Source organism: Myxine glutinosa, chromosome 1, assembly GCF_964187855.1.
Source record: "Myxine glutinosa chromosome 1, kmMyxGlut1.1, whole genome shotgun sequence".
NCBI classification, from domain to species: domain Eukaryota; kingdom Metazoa; phylum Chordata; class Myxini; order Myxiniformes; family Myxinidae; genus Myxine; species Myxine glutinosa.
Window position 1 is genome coordinate 125,274,814 of NC_136261.1, and position 22,712 is coordinate 125,297,525.

The window sequence follows — 22,712 nt, forward strand, 5'->3', positions numbered from 1 at the left end:
GTCAGAGTGGTCATTCGGTTCTTGGTCACCGTCCTAACCAAGGTCCTTCTTGCCCGGTTGCTCAGTTTGGCCAGCTCTAGGAAGAGTTTGGGTCGTTCCATAGTCTTTCAATTTCCTAATGTGGAGCTCACTGTGCTCTTGGGAACTTTCAACACTCTACAAATTGTTTTATACCCTTCCCCAGATGTATTTCTCCTTACAATTATATCTCGGAGTTCTACGGACAGTTCCTTGGACCTCATGGTAAAGTTTCTGGTATGACATGCACTGTCTATGTGGGACCTTAAATATAGAAAGGTGTAGCGACCCATAGGTCCCCCAAGCGAGACCAACAACAGAATCTCCTTGCTCCAGCCGGTGATGTAACCGGCGGGCAAGCCACGGCGCCGGGGTGGCCGGTCACGTGACCACCAAAGCGTGCCGCGCGTGCGGTTATAATCCTTTGCACCTGTCGGTCACGTGACCACCAAAGCGCGCCTCGCCTGAGAGGCGTGGCTTTCGGTTTCGGTTGTGCTTTCTGGTTGTGATATATATGCAGCCCGATAAACGGGCTTTACAGAGTTCCCGAGTTGGTTTTTACAATAAACATCTTCTCGGACGAGTTTGTGTCTTGCCCGTCACTTCGTCCGTCTCAAGCAAGAGCCCTGCTCTTCACTGGTGACCCCGACTGCCTCCGAACGGATTCGGGGGCTGCGAACGGACACGGCGAGCGCGCCCTAGCCAGGGAAGCCACCTAGGCTGGTGATGCCAGCTTCTCCCGCACGGCTTCGGGCGCAGTTTCGGCCGCGGTTTCGACATGCTGGAGTTTCGGTAACGACGACGGCCATGACTATGAGGTTCGCGCACCGTGCTCGGCTCCTCCTCTACGACCGGAGGGGCGAACCTATTCTGAGACCCTCCGAAGGCACGGCTGCTTCGTCACCTTCGCGCGCACTGATGTTGGCGGCACGGCTGCTTCGTCACCTTCGCGCGCACTGACATTCGCGGCACGGCTGTTTCGTCGCCTTCGCGCGCGCTGACGTTCATGGCACGGCCGCTTCGTCACCCTCGCACAACTACAACCGCAACTACTTCTCCGACCCTGCAGCCTTGGGAGGCCCGCGAGGAACCTCAGCAGCCTCCCCTGAGGCCTTGACCAGCCCCTCGGTTGGCTCATCCGCTTTTCGAGTGCACCGCTCGAGCCTTCTCGGCACTGCACCTGCGAACTGCAACCTCGGGAGGCCCGCGAGGAACCTCGGCAGCCTCCCCTGAGGCCTTGACCAGCCCCTCGGTTGGCTCATCCGCTTTTCCCGTGCACCGCTCGAGCCTTCTCGGCACTGCACCCGCGAACTGCAACCTCGGGAGGCCCGCGAGGAACCTCGGCAGCCTCCCCCGAGGACTTGCCCGGCCTCTCGGCCGCCCCCCGTCCGACCACCCGCCACCACACCGGCCCCTCCCCCCCCCCCCCCCCCGCGACTGGCCAGGGGTCGTTTTGGTCGGGTCATCCGGACCCCCCTCAGGTTGACCTTCCTGGATCAAGTCCATTCTGGGGGGGCGTGTGTAGCGACCCATGGGTCCCCCAAGCGAGACCAACAACAGAATCTCCTTGCTCCAGCCGGTGACGTAACCGGCGGGCAAGCCACGGCGCCGGGGTGGCCGGTCACGTGACCACCAAAGCGTGCCGCGCGTGCAGTTATAATCCTTTGCACCTGTCGGTCACATGACCACCAAAGCGCGCCTCGCCTGAGAGGCGTGGCTTTCGGTTTCGGTTGTGCTTTCTGGTTGTGATATATATACAGCCCGATAAACGGGCTTTACAGAGTTCCCGAGTTGGTTTTTACAATAAACATCTTCTCGGACGAGTTTGTGTCTTGCCCGTCACTTCGTCCGTCTCAAGCAAGAGCCCTGCTCTTCAAAGGTGTATTTCTTTCTAAATCATGTCCAATCAATTGAATTGGCCACATATGGACTCCACTCAAGTTGTAGAGACATCTCAAGGATGATGAAAGGAAATTTGGAATATCATCCCAAGGTGGGTGAACTTATCGAATCAAGACATTTCAGCTTTTCATTGTTAATTATTTTGCAAAAATGTCTAAAAATATAATTCCACTTTGACGTTATGGGTAGATCAATGACTAAAAAAAAAATCTCAATTGAATCCATTTTCAATTCAGGCTGTAACACAGCAAAATGTGAAAAAGTCAAGGGGTTGAATACTTTCTGAAGGCACTATATCCCCCGTGAATGTAGGGTTCCGACAGTATTTCACAAAAGAAAATGCTGTTCTCAAATGTTGGTACTGTGCCAGCTGAAATGCTGCATTTTGGAGCACATTTTTCTTTTCATGAGGATATAAAGCAGATTGTCTCAACTTCATTGAGGTTGTGCATGTTAACAATCTTATGGGATATTTTGTAAAAGTAAGCCATTGCATGCTGGTACACAAGCAAAACCCATGCTTGGGATTAGCTGTCGTGTGTGTATTTGTCGCACTACTCTTCCTACAGTTCTTCGCCGATTTCATCCAGACTTGTTGCATAGGATAAGCATGACCCTAATTAGTATGGAGGGGTGTTTTTATCTTTGCCGGTGGTCTTGGGGTGCTTGGGGGGGAGGAGACGCCAATTCTCCATGTAAATGTGTATTGTGTAGCACCGCCTCCAGGTGGGAGATGGTATTGCATTCCACTTCGTTTGCAGTCCAGCATTCCTGTCCCCACATTTTCTAGTGCAGTGAGGTGTTTTGAATTATAAGCAGTCGGCATCTTTTTGCTTCATGCACGCAACCCGGGTTTATACCCTGCGCTCGCTAAGCGAAAAGTGGGGTTAAGCATTCAGTTCCATACGTGTGCCGTACGTGTCTGCATTTTAAAAATTCATTTTCTCGGCAACCGTTGATCCGATTCACACGAAATTTTACCATAGAAGCGCCTCCGCCTGTATAATTTTTTTATTCATGGTTATGACGTCATAGTTCACGTGGTACGGACGCCATGTTGGAAAAAGGTTACACCTCTATATCTCCCAAACCACTCAATGGAAAAAATTGAAACATGGCTCATTGTCAAGCACTCCCCATGGGGAATAAGATATGTTGATGATGATGTCATCAGTGCCTTAATTATGACGTCATAATTTGACAAGTACAACGTTTGATCTCATCTGTATGAATAAAACAAACATTCCTCTGCAACTGTTAGACCGATGGACACAACATTTTCAGAATATGTGCAGCTCCTCCTGTGGAATTTTTTAAAATGATAATTATAACGTCATAGGTCACGTGGTACAGACGCCATCTTGGAAAAAATCGAAAAAAGTTGCACCTCTTTATCTCCAAAACCGCTCCATGGAAAAAATTGAAACATGGCTCATTGTCAAGTACTCCCCTTGGGGAATAAGATATGTTAATGATGATGTCATCTGTTCCTTCGTTATGACGTCATAATTCGACAAGTACAACACATCGGATCATTGTGAATTTTTTTTTCTCAGCAATTGTTGGTCTGATGGGCACGAAATTTTCACCATAGGAGCGCCTCCTCATGTAGAATATTTTACTGATAATCATGACGTCATAGGTCATGTGGTACAGGCGCCATCTTGGAAAAACCGAAAAATGTTGCATCTCTATTTCTCCAAAACCACTGCATGGAAAAATTGAAACATGGCTCATTGTAAAGAACTCCATATGGGGCATAGGTGTTGTTAACAATGACGTCATTGGTGCCATAATTATGACATCATAATTCGACATGGACAACGCTTAGTCTGATCAGTTTGAAATGTATTGGGCGTGATCTATGCAACAATTATATTAGAGAATATAAATTTATGATGTCATCGCTCACGTGGTCTGGCAGCCATATTGGATCAAAGAAAAAAATGTTCAAAAACAGAAGAGTTGGCTCACAACAAGTTGACTGCACAGGGTAAGTATTCTATGAATACCATCTAGTTTTTTTTAAGAGTGATTGAGGCAGCTGTCAGTTGCCTATACACCACCCAAATAAAGGCATGTGTCAGCAGAACGTGTTGCATGCTTGAAACAAGATCGTCCATATGGCAGGTAGGGCAGGTACTCTGCGAGTGAGATATAATTAGCACTACAATCAGTAAGAGGGGGAAAATATGTGAAAATTATGGTGGGTCAAATCATCTTCTCCAATGTCCACCAATTTTACAATTTGAGAAAGAAGCACCAAATTTTGGAAGAAAAAAAAACAAACGACCTAAAAAGCAAATATTCAATTCAAGTCAAAGATAATGGAATTATAGCGCTATTGTTTGGTGATCGTTTTTGGTTTTTATATGCTAATATATAAAGCCACACCTGTCAACCTATGCAAACAACGTTGCTTAATATAGCGTTGAGCAACGCATCTCAGGTTTTCACTTGCAGAGCTTTTTTTACCTTCTTGCTATTCAGACCTTTCAGGCATTAAATGACCTGTCATGCTGCTTATCATGGATGATGAATGGAACGCCCGCCTAGGTGGCTCCGAAATTTTTCTCTTCTTGTGAGTGAATTCTTTGAGTAAAGTGAATTCTTTCATATCACATTATTCCATGGAAACATTCGGCATGACAACATTTCGAACAAAAGACACGTTTCATCAAGCTGTAAGTTCAGAAAATGGAGTTCCAAACCTGACAGGTGGTTCCATTGACCGTGGTTAAAAAAAAACACAGGGAATGCAAGTCATCCTCAAGAACACAGCCTCCACCCACGTCTTAAAATGGGGCGTGAAGATTTTACATTTCAATAACCAAGATGAATATGTAGAAAAATATATGTAGAAGAAATAAAAATATATGTAGTATAAATAAACAAATAAATAAAAATTATATTTTAATTAAAAAAAAAAGAAAAAAAAAATATATATATATATATATGTCAATAAAAAAAATACATATATATTATATATATATGTGTGTGTGTGTGTGTGTGTAGAACAAGACAAAGTCTAACAGCGGCATAGTCGGGCTTGTAAAATATTATAAACCACAAAAACACATGATTAGCTTTTTAAACAGTCGCTAATGCTGTTGATAATATTAAACAAAGAAATTTGGAGGAATCCAGACATCTGTGAGGTAAGTTTTACTTCCAGAGCGGAGCAAAGACCTACTTTAATCTATGTATCCCACAATAGTTGGGTACGTACCGTTTTGTTGGAAGAGACGTAACGCCGATGCTTTCGATATTTGAAGGTCATTTTAACAATCGGTTTGTTTGTGTTTCACACTGAATGAAAAACGTGAAGGTAGAGCATGGCGATTGTGATATATGACAGGTTCGACGATATGTTCGGCCTGAACGGAATATAAATCAAAAATGGCGGTGTGTGGAGAGTCAACCGCCGTACCGTCGTAATAACATATAGTCCATGGGCTAGACCCCAGAATTTCATGGATTGGTACCACCTGGGGTGGCAAAATCTCACTGTGTTTTCTTGAAAGGCATATACCCATAGATTAAAAAAAAACTTTGAAGCCAAGCTTGGAACGGTAGCTTTGTGCTAGTAATCACCTCTTAAAGATGGAGGACTGGGCCTGATCCAGGACCCGAAATTATGGGGTGGGGGAAATATAAATTGCGATATCGTTTGAACTAATGGTCCAATTGCTACAAATAACCACTCAAAATGTTGGAAATTTTAAGTTCTACATACCCATATCTATGATTTGCCAATATGCTAATTAAGTAGGTCAATAGAGGTCAAAAGGTCACGAAATTTGACCCCTGCTTAAAATCTGGCCATCCGTCCAAAATATCACCACAGTTACCCTACCAATGGGAATTTCTCAGCCAAAATGGGCTCAAATAGAAGTTAATAAGAGTCCAAGTCCATTTTATGCCTAAAAGTGTGGATTTTATTTGTATCTGAGCCATGGTACATAACGGTCTAAAATTCCCATTTCCCGTTCCCATTTTTAAGGAACCCAACCCAATGTCCCAATAAAAAATTCCCATTTTTAGCCCGAAAAACATCCAAAATGAATGATGTCAATATGCTGATATTTAATTCGCATTTTTTTTCAGTTTCAGGCAATAATGGAGGGCACTGGATATCTAGACCAAGTACCCTTACTGCCACGCAAGTTGACCCGTTCCTCTTGCATCTTTGAGTGCGAGGACACAGACCTCGAGCTGAATTCGGCCCAAGATCGTGCATCGTGGGAACGGCTTCAGAAAGCAGCTGAGATCCGGAATTATGCTGGCATTCTTAGGATTGCTGCCACTGCCAGAGATGATGAGATCCCACAAGTCCTGTATCACAGGGGATGCAGGAATCAATTCGTTAAGAAACGTGACCTGGATGCTATTGAAAAAGCGGCATCCGCAGAGAAGCTGGATGAGCCGGGACGGAAAGAACTGAACCGGAGAAAATCATCAGCAGATCTAACCTCGTCATCATCACGCGTGTATGAACCAGTCTGCATCTTCTGCCTGAAAAGCAGCAAGTATCTCACAAGCAGCAAAACAAGAGAGCCCTTGGTCCAATGTGTCGATCTACGTTCAGATCAGACGGTTAGGCAGGCAGCAGTGAACCAAAGTGATCCAAGAATGATGGTGATTACGTCCCGAGACCTAGTTGCAGCAGAGGACCACTACCACCGGTCTTGCTATCGTAGGTATACCAAACAGACAAGCTCCAAGACCAACTCTGAAACTAGTGGTGATCCGGTGGCATTCCACCCAGACCTAGACGAGGAGTATGCTCGGACTGAAGAACATTGTTATAGTGGACTGTTCAGGTTCATTAGGGATGTTATATTTGAGAAGCCTCAAGTGATAAGAATGACTGAGTTATGCAAATACCTGCTTGATTTGTTTGTAGAATCTGGTGTAGGCCTAGGTGAGGTTAAAACGTCCACTAAAAAGCACATCCATAGAAAGATCAAGGGGGTGTTTGGGGAGAGTATACATATGATACCAGATGAGATGGGCAAATTGCTGGTCTATCCTGACAACCTTTCACTGGCCCAGCTTTCACTGTCCTTTGGGAGGTTTACCTTCATTCCATGCTCTTTGAAAACATTCTTGAGAATGCTCATTGCAGGCGAATCTGACTCCTCAGCTCCTGTATCGGACCGAATCCAAAGGCTTATTGGATCCATTGGGCAAGACCTCGTCTATGACATAACCTCTGCTAAGTGTTACGGATTCGTCACTTCCGTTGTTGTGGTTCTCATCCACTGTAAGCATTTTTGGTTGCGTGTACGATTATTGTTGTCGTTTAAGTGAAATGCAGATTGCTGTTTTCAAGGGGTGGAAAAGGTGAGTGTTTTAAAAGAAACCGGAGACCGGATCGGGAGCCGGACGAAGAGGAGGAAGAAAAAAAGAGGAAGGGGGGCGGGGCGAGTGGGGTCGGAGAAGGAGCTGGGCTGCATTGAGGTTTTGAGCGGGCGCTGGCGAACGGGGGTCACTAGCGAACTTTGGGGTTTCCTGTGAGGGGGATTCCTGCAGCAGAGTTGTTGTCGCTGTGGCGGGTGGACCTGCGTGACGGGTTTTGCGGTTGATTCCGGGGAGAGTCATTGGAGTGCTGTTGTGTCTCGGGGGCGGACCGTTGGCCATTTTGCCTCGCGCTGGATTTTCGCGTCACTCCGGGTTTTTCGCCTCGCTTCGGCCATTTCATCGCGTCCAGACGTGCCCTGGTGTGTGTGTGTGGCGTGGATTTTGAGTGTGAGTTTGCGGTTCACCGATTGGGAGCCGTTGAACGTCCATGCCCGGGAGTGTGGTTTCCCGGCCACCTCTTGAGGACGCTTTTGCCTATCTTTGGCAGTGTGGCTGTCGACCCGGCGGGAATCTGGTCTCGATGCAGCATCGTTCTGGCGATCGGTGGAGCATGGATCGACTTTGGTTTGGGGCTGTGACAGAGACATTGGGAATGTTATTTTTGCTCACTTGGAGCACAGTGAGTTATATTGTACGAAACTGATGGTACCATCATAGGAATGATATATTGGTTGTACAATTGATTAATATTGTTATTGTACTGTTATTCTTGTGTGACCTTAATACAATACTTGTTTGTTGGTAACAATTGGTGTGGTTTCACCATTGATCTTTGACATACAGAATAACACATCTTTCTGCCGTGACTCCTCTCGGGGCTCGGAGGTACACCGTGACCAGGGTTTGGGGAGGAGCACGTAACAGAAATTGGGGGCTCGTCTGGGAAAGAATTCCCTAACATTCCCAAAATTCCCAAATTTGGAATTTTCTAACATTCCCAAATTTTTCAAAAAATTGAATTTTTTTGGTGTGAAGGTTAACAGGTGCTAACTGATAGTCACCATGGTGTTTGACGCAGAAAAGTTTGCGGCGTCCCCTAATGAGGCACAGTTCCAGGCGTGAAAAAGATCGGAACTCATGATATTGGCCAAATATTTTAACTTGGAGGTCCGAGTTAGTATGAAGAAAGCTGAGATTCAGACATTGGTGGTGGAGTCTCTAGTGGGACAAGGAACATGGGAAGAGGTAGCCTTGGATTGGTTACCCGAGGAGAAAGGAAATGTGGAGCTCCGGAAAATGGAGATGCAACTGCAGAGCCAGGAAAGGTTAAAAGAGTTGGAATGGAAAGCCGAGGAAAGAAGAGCAAAGGAAAGAGCAGAACAGGAACTCGAACTCGAGGAAAGAAGAGCAGAGGAAAGAGCAGAGGAAAGGAGAGCTGAAAAGGAAGTCGAGGAGAGAAGAGCAGAGGAAAGGAGAGCTGAAGAAGAAAGAAGAGCAGAGGAAAGAGCAGAGGAAAGGAGAGCTGAAATGGAACTCGAGGAGAGAAGAGCAGAGGAAAGGAGAGCTGAAGAAGAAAGAAGAGCAGAGGAAAGAGCAGAGGAAAGGAGAGCCGAAAGGGAGTTAAAGGAATGGGACATGGAGTATCAGAAGGAACTTAAACTCAAGGAGCTGGAATTACTGGGAGAACGGAGAGAAGCAGTGTCCATGCCAGCTAGTTCGACAACGAGTCAGAACTCTTGGGATGTTGGTAGGCATGTGAGGCTGGTTCCACCTTTCAATGAAAAGGAGGTAGCCAAGTTTTTTTTTACACTTTGAGAAAGTGGCTCAAATGCTAAAATGGCCTGTGGGGTCCTGGACCATGTTAGTGCAAAGTGTTCTGGTGGGTAAAGGTCAATATATCTATTCGGCTTGACCGATTGACCAATGTGCAGATTATGAGATAGTGAAGAAAGCCATTCTCAAAGCCTATGAATTGGTCCCTGAGGCTTACCGGCAAAAATTCAGGAATGCCAGGAAGAGGGAGACTGAGACCCATGTGGAGTTTGCCAGAATGAAGGAAACCATGTTTGATAGGTGGTGTGACTCGTAGGGGATTGGGAAAGACTTCAACCTGTTATGACAATTGATCTTGGTGGAGGAATTCAAACAGTGTGTCCACGTGGACATTAAAGTACATCTGGATGAAAAGAAAGTACCAGCGTTGTATGAGGCAGCAACCGTGGCAGATGACTATGCCTTGACACACAGGATGGGGTTCCACAAACCTAACTTCCCGCCTAGAGTTAGCCAGGGGAGTTATCGTAAATCAGGTTCGGAGAACAGATTTTCATGAAGGCGGCCTAGAGATGACTATGGGGACAAATCTGATACCGTGACTTTTAGGGGTCAGAAGACTACAGTTCCAAGACAGACTTATCTTCCGGGGGGCCCGAGGCAGACCACGAGTTTTTCCTCCGGGCCTACTTGCGCTTTTTGCAAGAAACCTGGGCATTTGATGTCCCAATGTTACACCCTGAAAAGGAAAAATCAGGAGCGGAGTCAGGCTAGTGCAACTCCGAATGCATTGGCCAATGCGAGAAATCGTCCTTGGAGGACAGTGCCTTGTGAAGGTTCCCATGCCGGGGTTACGGCATCACAGAACGACCTTCTTCAAGAGGGTTACAAACCTTTTATTTCAGAGGGGTTTGTGTCACTGGATTGAGACTTAATGAACCAGAGACCTGTTAGGGTATTGAGGGACACAGGAGCACATCAATCTTTGATGCTTGAGGGCATTTTGCCATTGTCAGAGAAGATGGCAACTGGTGTTAGTGTTCTTTTACAGGGGTTGGTGGCTATGTTAAAGCTCCTCTTCATGTCATCCATTTGAAGTCTGATTTGGTGTCAGGACCGGTCACCGTAGGTTTACAAGCCACTCTTCCTGTAGAGGGAATATCTTTTATTATCGGGAATGATTTGGCCGGTGGTCGAGTTTCTGGTAATCCAATGTTGGTTGAAAAGCCCAGTATGGAAAATAACACCGCACAGTTAGAGCAGGAGATTCCTGGTATCTTTCCATCCTGTGCAGTGAGTCGTGCTATGGGTAGGAAGCGCTCTGAAGAGAAGGAGAAGGAAGGCGATGTGAATTTGGGTTCCTTAGAGGTATTGGAGGAAAATTCGGAAAGAGGTAATAGGAAAGGGAGTGACATCAAGGAACTTAAGGAAAAGGTGGCATCTGGAACAAAACAGGAAATGGAGTGTCCGTCGGAGACATCTGGGAACGAGGTTGAACAAACGGTGCTGGTCCGAAAGAGACTTGTTGAAGAACAACACGGAGATTCGGAGCTCCGGAGTTTGATTGATAAAGCCGTTACAGAGGAAGAGGCTATGAAGATACAGTCACGTGAAAAAGTAAGTACACCCCATGTAAAGTTTTGACTTTTTCAACATATTTCAACATACAGCTATTTGATCTTCATTTCAACAATATTGATAGATAAAGGTGATATAATATAACAAATATCATGCAACATTTACATTTTGTAGTCCATTGTATAATATAAATAAACATAAATGCAAATACCGCATGTGGAAAAAGTAAGTACACCCTTGGCTCTAATAGGGGTATTGCCCTCTTTGGCAGAAACAACCTCAAGTGGGCGTTTCTTATAACTGTGTACCAGTCTCTGACATCGACTGGGAGAAATTTTTGCCCACTCCTCCATGCAGAATTCTTTCAGCTGTGCGATGTTTGAGGGGTTTCTTGCATGCACAGCTCGTTTCAAATCCCCCCACCACATCTCGATGGGATTTAGATCCGGGCTTTGACTTGGCCATTCCAGAACCCTCCATTTCTTTCTTTTCAACCATTCCTTGATGGATTTACTGGTATGTTTTGGGTCATTGTCATGTTGCAAGGTCCACCTTCGGTTCAGCTTCAACTTTCCGACAGATGACCTCACATTATCCTCAAGCACCCTCTGGTACAATGAAGAATTCAAAGTGGATTCTATGATGGTGAGCTGCCCAGGTCCTGATGCAGCAAAGCTGCGCCAAACCATAATATTTCCACCACCATGCTTTGCAGTTGGTATCAGGTTCTTGTGGTCAAATGCTGTCTTTGGTTTTTGCCAAACATGTCTTCTGGTACTGTGGCCAAATAGCTCTACCTTTGACTCATCTGTCCAGAGCACATTGTTCCAGAAGTGCTGGTCTTTGCCCGGTGTTCATTGACAAACTTTAGACTTGCCCTGATGTTCTTTCTGGACAGCAAAGGTTTCCTCCTGGCACACCTCCCATGTAGATCAAATTTGTGCATCCTCTTTCTAATGGTAGACTCGTGCACTTTGCCATCAACAGTGGCAAGTGCTACCTGTAGGTCCTGTGATGACATTCTGGGGTTCTTAGAGACTTCTTTCAGCATCTTGCGGTCTGCTCTTAGGCTGAACTTGCTGGGGCGACCTGGCCTGAACAAGTTGGCAGTTGTTGGGAATCTTCTCCACTTGTAGATGATCTTCCGGACAGTCGAATGATTGATTTCAAATTGTTTGGAGATGTTTTTAAATTCCTTCCCAGAATCGTAGGCATTTATAACCTTCCTTCTGAAGGTCTCAGAGAGCTCTTTTGATCTAGGCATGGTGACGCCGCCCGCACACCTCAACAACAAAGAGCAAACCAAACAAAATGTCTGAGGTTTAAATGGACAGGTTCCTCCAAGATCCTCTCTAACGATGTTCTAATCATTTGCACCTGAGCTGGTGCACCTGATTAAAATTTTAGGTATTTGAAGTCGTGATAAATGTAGGGGTGTACTTACTTTTTCCACATGCGAAATTTGCATTTATGTTTATTTAAATTATACAATGGACTACAAAATGTAAATGTTTCATGATAGTTGTTATATTATATCACCTTTATCTATCAATATTGCTGAAATGAAGATCAAATAGCTGTATGTTGAAATATGTTGAAAAAGTCAAAACTTTACATGGGGTGTACTTACTTTTTCACGTGACTGTACCTGTTGGTTACTTCATGAAAGGGGAAATACTCATGAGAAAATGGAGACCACCGGAGGTGCCAGCAAATGACGAGTGGAAAGTTCATTACCAAATTGTGGTGCCACCGCCTTCCCGGAAGGAGATATTGAGTTTGGCGCATGAAACACCTTTGCCCGGGCACCTTGGAGTGAACAAGACATGTGACAGAATATTGGTACATTCTTTCTGGCCAGGATTGCGACGAGATGTGGCGGAGTTCTGTAAATCTTGCCATTCTTGCCAGCTGGTTGGAAAACCTAATCAGAAAGTCCCATCCGCACCTTTAAAACCGGTTCCAGCTTTTAAAGAGCCATTCAGCCGTGTCATTATTGACTGTGTAGGCCCTTTGCCTAGGGCTAGGGCTGGACATCTGTGTTTGCTGACCATCATGTGCGCTTCCACGGGGTTCCCGGAGGCAGTGCCTCTTAGAGGGATTACTGCGGCAGTTATTGCGAAGGCCTTGATTAAATTTTTCACTTTGTTTGGCCAACCTAAGGTCATCCAGTCTGATCAGGGTTCCAATTTCATGTCAACACTTTTACGGCGGGTGGTGCGCCTGTTGGGAGTGGAGCAAGTGAGATCAAGTGCTTGCCATCCGGGGAGCCAAGGGGCCTTGGGGCGGGGGGGGGGGGGACATGTTCGCCAGACATTGGGGGGTATGATCAGAACGTATTGTTTTGAGTGTGACAAGGATTGGGATGAAGGAATGCCCTTATTGTTGTTTGCTGTGGGGGAGTCTGTTCAGGGGTCGTTGGGATTCAGTCCTTTTGAGCTTGTGTTTGGACACGCGGTTCGAGGACAATTGAAATTGGCGGGGAATGGTGGCTGCAGGAGGAGTTGCAGTCAACTGTGGTGGAGTGTGTGTCAACGGTTAGGCACAGATTGGCGGGGGCTTGTGGGGTTGCAGGAAGAAACTTGAAAGTGACACAGGGTGGGGTGAGGGTGGGACATGACAAGAAGTCTCAGATGGGAGATTTCGGTCCTGAGCACCGAGTGTTGGTGTTGCTTCCTGTTCTGGGTCAGCCACTGCAGGCTCTATATTTTGGTCCCTGTGCAATCGAGGGGAGGGTTAATGGGCCAGATTGCGTGGTGGCGGCTAACGACCGACGGAGGGGGCGGCGGCTGTGTCATGTCGGCCGACTGAAGAGGTGTTGTGGGAGGAAGCCTGTGGAGAGGGTGGTTCCTGTCTCGCCTGTCTCGCCTATGGTCGGGGTGCGGGAGAGTCCAAGGGTTGAGGCCGGTGTGTGGTTTGGTGGCTTTGATGGCCAGGCTTGTCCCAGGTTGGTGGGCACGGAGGTGTTGAGACATTTGGATGGGAGGTTGGGTCGTTTGACATGGAGCAACGGGGACAACTATCAAATGATGATGGTAAAATGTATATAAATAAATAATTCAAAGATGTATGTTGGTAAAGTGATGATGGTAAAATGTATATAAATATATAATTCAAAGCTGGATGTTGGTGAAGTGATGATGGTAAAATGTATATAAATAAATAATTCAAAGCTGTATGTTGGTACAGTGATGATGGTAAAATGTATATAAATAAATAATTCAAAGTTGTGTGTTGGTAAAGTGATGATGGTAAAATGTATATAAATAAATAATTCAAAGCTGTATGTTGGTACAGTGATGATGGTAAAATGTATATAAATATATAATTCAAAGTTGTGTGTTGGTACAGTGATGATGGTAAAATGTATATAAATAAATAATTCAAAGTTGTGTGTTCGTACAGTGATGATGGTAAAATGTATACAAATAAATAATTCAAAGTTGTGTGTTGGTATAGCGATGATGGTAAAATGTATACAAATAAATAATTCAAAGCTGTGTGTTGGTATAGTGATGATGGTAAAATGTATATAAATATATAATTCAAAGTTGTGTGATGGTACAATGATGATGGTAAAATGTATATAAATATATAATTCAAAGTTGTGTGTTGGTATAGTGATGATGGTAAAATGTATATAAATATATAATTCAAAGTTGTGAGTTGGTAAAGTGATGATGGTAAAATGTATATAAATATATAATTCAAAGTTGTGTGATGGTAAAGTGATGATGGTAAAATGTATATAAATATATAATTCAACGTTGTGTGATGGTACAGTGATGATGGTAAAATGTATATAAATATATAATTCAAAGTTGTGTGTTGGTAAAGTGATGATGGTAAAATGTATATAAATATATAATTCAAAGTTGTGTGATGGTACAGTGATGATGGTAAAATGTATATAAATATATAATTCAAAGTTGTGTGATGGTACAGTGATGATGGTAAAATGTATATAAATATATAATTCAAAGTTGTGTGATGGTACAGTGATGATGGTAAAATGTATATAAATATATAATTCAAAGTTGTGTGATGGTACAGTGATGATGGTAAAATGTATATAAATATATAATTCAAAGTTGTGTGTTGGTATAGTGATGATGGTAAAATGTATATAAATATATAATTCAAAGTTGTGTGATGGTACAGTGATGATGGTAAAATGTATATAAATATATAATTCAAAGTTGTGTGTTGGTAAAGTGATGATGGTAAAATGTATATAAATATATAATTCAAAGTTGTGAGTTGGTAAAGTGATGATGGTAAAATGTATATAAATATATAATTCAAAGTTGTGTGATGGTATAGTGATGATGATAAAATGTATATAAATATATAATTCAAAGTTGTGTGTTGGTAAAGTGATGTTGGTAAAATGTATATAAATATATAATTCAAAGTTGTGTGATGGTACAGTGATGATGGTAAAATGTATATAAATATATAATTCAAAGTTGTGAGTTGGTAAAGTGATGATGGTAAAATGTATATAAATATATAATTCAAAGTTGTGTGATGGTATAGTGATGATGATAAAATGTATATAAATATATAATTCAAAGTTGTGTGTTGGTAAAGTGATGATGATAAAATGTATATAAATATATAATTCAAAGTTGTGTGATGGTATAGTGATGATGGTAAAATGTATATAAATATATAATTCAAAGTTGTGTGATGGTAAAGTGATGATGGTAAAATGTATATAAATATATAATTCAAAGTTGTGCGTTGGTAAAGTGATGATGGTAAAATGTATATAAATATATAATTCAAAGTTGTGTGATGGTAAAGTGATGATGGTAAAATGTATATAAATATATAATTCAAAGTTGTGAGTTGGTAAAGTGATGATGGTAAAATGTATATAAATATATAATTCAAAGTTGTGTGATGGTATAGTGATGATGGTAAAATGTATATAAATATATAATTCAAAGTTGTGTGATGGTAAAGTGATGATGGTAAAATGTATATAAATATATAATTCAAAGTTGTGTGATGGAAAAATGATGATGGTAAAATGTATATAAATATATAATTCAAAGTTGTGTGATGGTACAGTGATGATGGTAAAATGTATATAAATATATAATTCAAAGTTGTGTGATGGTATAGTGATGATGGTAAAATGTATATAAATATATAATTCAAAGTTGTGTGATGGTATAGTGATAATGGTAAAATGTATATAAATATATAATTCAAAGTTGTGTGATGGTAAAGTGATGATGGTAAAATGTATATAAATATATAATTCAAAGTTGTGTGATGGTATAGTGATAATGGTAAAATGTATATAAATATATAATTCAAAGTTGTGTGATGGTATAGTGATGATGGTAAAATGTATATAAATATATAATTCAAGTTGTGTGATGGTATAGTGATAATGGTAAAATGTATATAAATATATAATTCAAAGTTGTGTGATGGTATAGTGATAATGGTAAAATGTATATAAATATATAATTCAAAGTTGTGTGATGGTATACTGATAATGGTAAAATGTATATAAATATACAATTCAAAGTTGTGTGTTGGTAAAGTGATGATGGTAAAATGTATATAAATATATAATTCAAAGTTGTGAGTTGGTAAAGTGATGATGGTAAAATGTATATAAATATATAATTCAAAGTTGTGTGATGGTATAGTGATGATGGTAAAATGTATATAAATATATAATTCAAAGTTGTGTGATGGTATAGTGATAATGGTAAAATGTATATAAATATATAATTCAAAGTTGTGTGATGGTAAAGTGATGATGGTAAAATGTATATAAATATATAATTCAAAGTTGTGTGATGGTATAGTGATAATGGTAAAATGTATATAAATATATAATTCAAAGTTGTGTGATGGTACAGTGATGATGGTAAAATGTATATAAATATATAATTCAAAGTTGTGAGTTGGTATAGTGATAATGGTAAAATGTATATAAATATATAATTCAAAGTTGTGTGTTGGTAAAGTGATGATGGTAAAATGTATATAAATATATAATTCAAAGTTGTGTGATGGTATAGTGATGATGGTAAAATGTATATAAATATATAATTCAAAGTTGTGAGATGGTATAGTGATAATGGTAAAATGTATATAAATATATAATTCAAAGTTGTGTGATGGTATAGTGATAATGGTAAAATGTATATAAATATATAATTCAAAGTTGTGCGTTGGTAAAGTGATAATGGTAAAATGTATATAAATATATAATTCAAAGTTGTGTGTTGGTAAAGTGATGATGGTAAAATGTATATAAATATATAATTCAAAGTTGTGTGATGGTAAAGTGATGATGGTAAAATGTATATAAATATATAATTCAAAGTTGTGTGTTGGTAAAGTGATAATGGTAAAATGTATATAAATATATAATTCAAAGTTGTGTGATGGTACAGTGATGATGGTAAAATGTATATAAATATATAATTCAAAGTTGTGTGATGGTATAGTGATGATGGTAAAATGTATATAAATATATAATTCAAAGTTGTGTGATGGTACAGTGATGATGGTAAAATGTATATAAATATATAATTCAAAGTTGTGAGTTGGTAAAGTGATGATGGTAAAATGTATATAAATATATAATTCAAAGTTGTGTGATGGTATAGTGATAATGGTAAAATGTATATAAATATATAATTCAAAGTTGTGTGATGGTATAGTGATGATGATAAAATGTATATAAATATATAATTCAAAGTTGTGTGATGGTATAGTGATGATGGTAAAATGTATATAAATATATAATTCCAAGTTGTGTGTTGGTAAAGTGATGTTGGTAAAATGTATATAAATATATAATTCAAAGCTGTATGTTGGTATAGTGATGATGGTAAAATGTATATAAATATATAATTCAAAGTTGTGAGTTGGTAAAGTGATGATGGTAAAATGTATATAAATATATAATTCAAAGTTGTGTGATGGTACAGTGATGATGGTAAAATGTATATAAATATATAATTCAAAGTTGTGTGTTGGTATAGTGATGATGGTAAAATGTATATAAATAAATAATTCAAAGTTGTGTGATGGTACAGTGATGATGGTAAAATGTATATAAATATATAATTCAAAGTTGTGTGATGGTACAGTGATGATGGTAAAATGTATATAAATATATAATTCAAAGTTGTGTGATGGTACAGTGATGATGGTAAAATGTATATAAATATGTAATTCAAAGTTGTGTGTTGGTAAAGTGATGATGGTAAAATGTATATAAATATATAATTCAAAGTTGTGTGATGGTACAGTGATGATGGTAAAATGTATATAAATATATAATTCAAAGTTGTGTGTTGGTAAAGTGATGATGGTAAAATGTATATAAATATATAATTCAAAGTTGTGTGATGGTACAGTGATGATGGTAAAATGTATATAAATATGTAATTCAAAGTTGTGTGTTGGTATAGTGATGATGGTAAAATGTATATTAATAAATAATTCAAAGTTGTGTGTTGGTAAAGTGATGTTGGTAAAATGTATATAAATATATAATTCAAAGCTGTATGTTGGTAAAGTGATGATGGTAAAATGTATATAAATAAATAATTCAAAGTTGTGTGTTGGTACAGTGATGATGGTAAAATGTATATAAATATATAATTCAAAGTTGTGAGTTGGTAAAGTGATGATGGTAAAATGTATATAAATATATAATTCAAAGTTGTGTGTTGGTACAGTGATGATGGTAAAATGTATATAAATATATAATTCAAAGTTGTGTGTTGGTAAAGTGATGATGGTAAAATGTATATAAATATACAATTCAAAGTTGTGTGTTGGTAAAGTGATGATGGTAAAATGTATATAAATATATAATTCAAGGTTGTGTGTTGGTAAAGTGATGATGGTAAAATGTATATAAATATATAATTCAAAGTTGTGAGTTGGTTTCGTGATGATGGTAAAATGTATATAAATAAATAATTCAAAGTTGTGAGTTGGTAAAGTGATGATGGTAAAATGTATATAAATATATAATTCCAAGTTGTGTGTTGGTAAAGTGATGATGGTAAAATGTATATAAATAAATAATTCAAAGCTGTATGTTGGTACAGTGATGATGGTAAAATGTATATAAATAAATAATTCAAAGTTGTGTGTTGGTACAGTGATGATGGTAAAATGTATACAAATAAATAATTCAAAGTTGTGTGTTGGTATAGTGATAATGGTAAAATGTATATCAATATATAATTCAAAGTTGTGCGTTGGTATAGTGATGATGGTAAAATGTATACAAATAAATAATTCAAAGCTGTGTGTTGGTAAAGTGATGATGGTAAAATGTATATAAATATATAATTCAAAGTTGTGTGTTGGTAAAGTGATGATGGTAAAATGTATATAAATATATAATTCAAAGTTGTGTGTTGGTATCGTGATGATGGTAAAATGTATATAAATATATAATTCAAAGTTGTGTGATGGTACAATGATGATGGTAAAATGTATATAAATATATAATTCAAAGTTGTGTGATGGTATAGTGATGATGATAAAATGTATATAAATATATAATTCAAAGTTGTGTGTTGGTAAAGTGATGATGATAAAATGTATATAAATATATAATTCAAAGTTGTGTGATGGTATAGTGATGATGGTAAAATGTATATAAATATATAATTCAAAGTTGTGTGATGGTAAAGTGATGATGGTAAAATGTATATAAATATATAATTCAAAGTTGTGCGTTGGTAAAGTGATGATGGTAAAATGTATATAAATATATAATTCAAAGTTGTGTGATGGTAAAGTGATGATGGTAAAATGTATATAAATATATAATTCAAAGTTGTGAGTTGGTAAAGTGATGATGGTAAAATGTATATAAATATATAATTCAAAGTTGTGTGATGGTATAGTGATGATGGTAAAATGTATATAAATATATAATTCAAAGTTGTGTGATGGTAAAGTGATGATGGTAAAATGTATATAAATATATAATTCAAAGTTGTGTGATGGTATAGTGATGATGTTAAAATGTATATAAATATATAATTCAAAGTTGTGCGTTGGTAAAGTGATGATGATAAAATGTATATAAATATATAATTCAAAGTTGTGTGATGGTATAGTGATGATGGTAAAATGTATATAAATATATAATTCAAAGTTGTGTGATGGTATAGTGATGATGGTAAAATGTATATAAATATATAATTCAAAGTTGTGTGTTGGTAAAGTGATAATGGTAAAATGTATATAAATATATAATTCAAAGTTGTGTGATGGTATAGTGATAATGGTAAAATGTATATAAATATATAATTCAAAGTTGTGTGATGGTAAAGTGATGATGGTAAAATGTATATAAATATATAATTCAAAGTTGTGTGATGGTATAGTGATGATGGTAAAATGTATATAAATATATAATTCAAAGTTGTGTGATGGTATAGTGATAATGGTAAAATGTATATAAATATATAATTCAAAGTTGTGTGATGGTATAGTGATGATGGTAAAATGTATATAAATATATAATTCAAAGTTGTGTGATGGTATAGTGATAATGGTAAAATGTATATAAATATATAATTCAAAGTTGTGTGATGGTATAGTGATAATGGTAAAATGTATATAAATATATAATTCAAAGTTGTGTGATGGTATAGTGATAATGGTAAAATGTATATAAATATACAATTCAAAGTTGTGTGTTGGTAAAGTGATGATGGTAAAATGTATATAAATATATAATTCAAAGTTGTGAGTTGGTAAAGTGATGATGGTAAAATGTATATAAATATATAATTCAAAGTTGTGTGATGGTATAGTGATGATGGTAAAATGTATATAAATATATAATTCAAAGTTGTGTGATGGTATAGTGATAATGGTAAAATGTATATAAATATATAATTCAAAGTTGTGTGATGGTAAAGTGATGATGGTAAAATGTATATAAATATATAATTCAAAGTTGTGTGATGGTATAGTGATAATGGTAAAATGTATATAAATATATAATTCAAAGTTGTGTGATGGTACAGTGATGATGGTAAAATGTATATAAATATATAATTCAAAGTTGTGAGATGGTATAGTGATAATTGTAAAATGTATATAAATATATAATTCAAAGTTGTGTGATGGTATAGTGATAATGGTAAAATGTATATAAATATATAATTCAAAGTTGTGTGATGGTACAGTGATGATGGTAAAATGTATATAAATATATAATTCAAAGTTGTGAGTTGGTATAGTGATAATGGTAAAATGTATATAAATATATAATTCAAAGTTGTGTGTTGGTAAAGTGATGATGGTAAAATGTATATAAATATATAATTCAAAGTTGTGTGATGGTATAGTGATGATGGTAAAATGTATATAAATATATAATTCAAAGTTGTGAGATGGTATAGTGATAATGGTAAAATGTATATAAATATATAATTCAAAGTTGTGTGATGGTATAGTGATAATGGTAAAATGTATATAAATATATAATTCAAAGTTGTGCGTTGGTAAAGTGATAATGGTAAAATGTATATAAATATATAATTCAAAGTTGTGTGTTGGTAAAGTGATGATGGTAAAATGTATATAAATATATAATTCAAAGTTGTGTGATGGTAAAGTGATGATGGTAAAATGTATATAAATATATAATTCAAAGTTGTGTGTTGGTAAAGTGATAATGGTAAAATGTATATAAATATATAATTCAAAGTTGTGTGATGGTACAGTGATGATGGTAAAATGTATATAAATATATAATTCAAAGTTGTGTGATGGTATAGTGATGATGGTAAAATGTATATAAATATATAATTCAAAGTTGTGTGATGGTACAGTGATGATGGTAAAATGTATATAAATATATAATTCAAAGTTGTGAGTTGGTAAAGTGATGATGGTAAAATGTATATAAATATATAATTCAAAGTTGTGTGATGGTATAGTGATAATGGTAAAATGTAGATAAATATATAATTCAAAGTTGTGTGATGGTATAGTGATGATGATAAAATGTATATAAATATATAATTCAAAGTTGTGTGATGGTATAGTGATGATGGTAAAATGTATATAAATATATAATTCCAAGTTGTGTGTTGGTAAAGTGATGTTGGTAAAATGTATATAAATATATAATTCAAAGCTGTATGTTGGTATAGTGATGATGGTAAAATGTATATAAATATATAATTCAAAGTTGTGAGTTGGTAAAGTGATGATGGTAAAATGTATATAAATATATAATTCAAAGTTGTGTGATGGTACAGTGATGATGGTAAAATGTATATAAATATATAATTCAAAGTTGTGTGTTGGTATAGTGATGATGGTAAAATGTATATAAATAAATAATTCAAAGTTGTGTGATGGTACAGTGATGATGGTAAAATGTATATAAATATATAATTCAAAGTTGTGTGATGGTACAGTGATGATGGTAAAATGTATATAAATATATAATTCAAAGTTGTGTGATGGTACAGTGATGATGGTAAAATGTATATAAATATGTAATTCAAAGTTGTGTGTTGGTAAAGTGATGATGGTAAAATGTATATAAATATATAATTCAAAGTTGTGTGATGGTACAGTGATGATGGTAAAATGTATATAAATATATAATTCAAAGTTGTGTGTTGGTAAAGTGATGATGGTAAAATGTATATAAATATATAATTCAAAGTTGTGTGATGGTACAGTGATGATGGTAAAATGTATATAAATATGTAATTCAAAGTTGTGTGTTGGTATAGTGATGATGGTAAAATGTATATTAATAAATAATTCAAAGTTGTGTGTTGGTAAAGTGATGTTGGTAAAATGTATATAAATATATAATTCAAAGCTGTATGTTGGTAAAGTGATGATGGTAAAATGTATATAAATAAATAATTCAAAGTTGTGTGTTGGTACAGTGATGATGGTAAAATGTATATAAATATATAATTCAAAGTTGTGAGTTGGTAAAGTGATGATGGTAAAATGTATATAAATATATAATTCAAAGTTGTGTGTTGGTACAGTGATGATGGTAAAATGTATATAAATATATAATTCAAAGTTGTGTGTTGGTAAAGTGATGATGGTAAAATGTATATAAATATACAATTCAAAGT

The 22,712-nt window shown here is 37.5% G+C and overlaps 2 protein-coding genes across 2 annotated transcripts in view; one reads left to right on the forward strand and one right to left on the reverse strand.

Moving 5' to 3' along the window:
- Positions 1-22,712, forward strand: part of LOC137428074 (protein mono-ADP-ribosyltransferase PARP12) — a 1,016,466-nt gene that overhangs the window by 690,122 nt on the left and 303,632 nt on the right. The window lies entirely within an intron of this gene.
- Positions 1-22,712, reverse strand: part of LOC137427941 (beta-1,4-N-acetylgalactosaminyltransferase 3) — a 236,156-nt gene that overhangs the window by 171,202 nt on the left and 42,242 nt on the right. Inside the window, exon 7 of the mRNA XM_078770980.1 lies at positions 6,093-6,255. Coding sequence (XP_078627106.1) covers positions 6,093-6,255 — 163 coding nt within the window. The remainder of the gene's footprint in view (positions 1-6,092; positions 6,256-22,712) is intronic.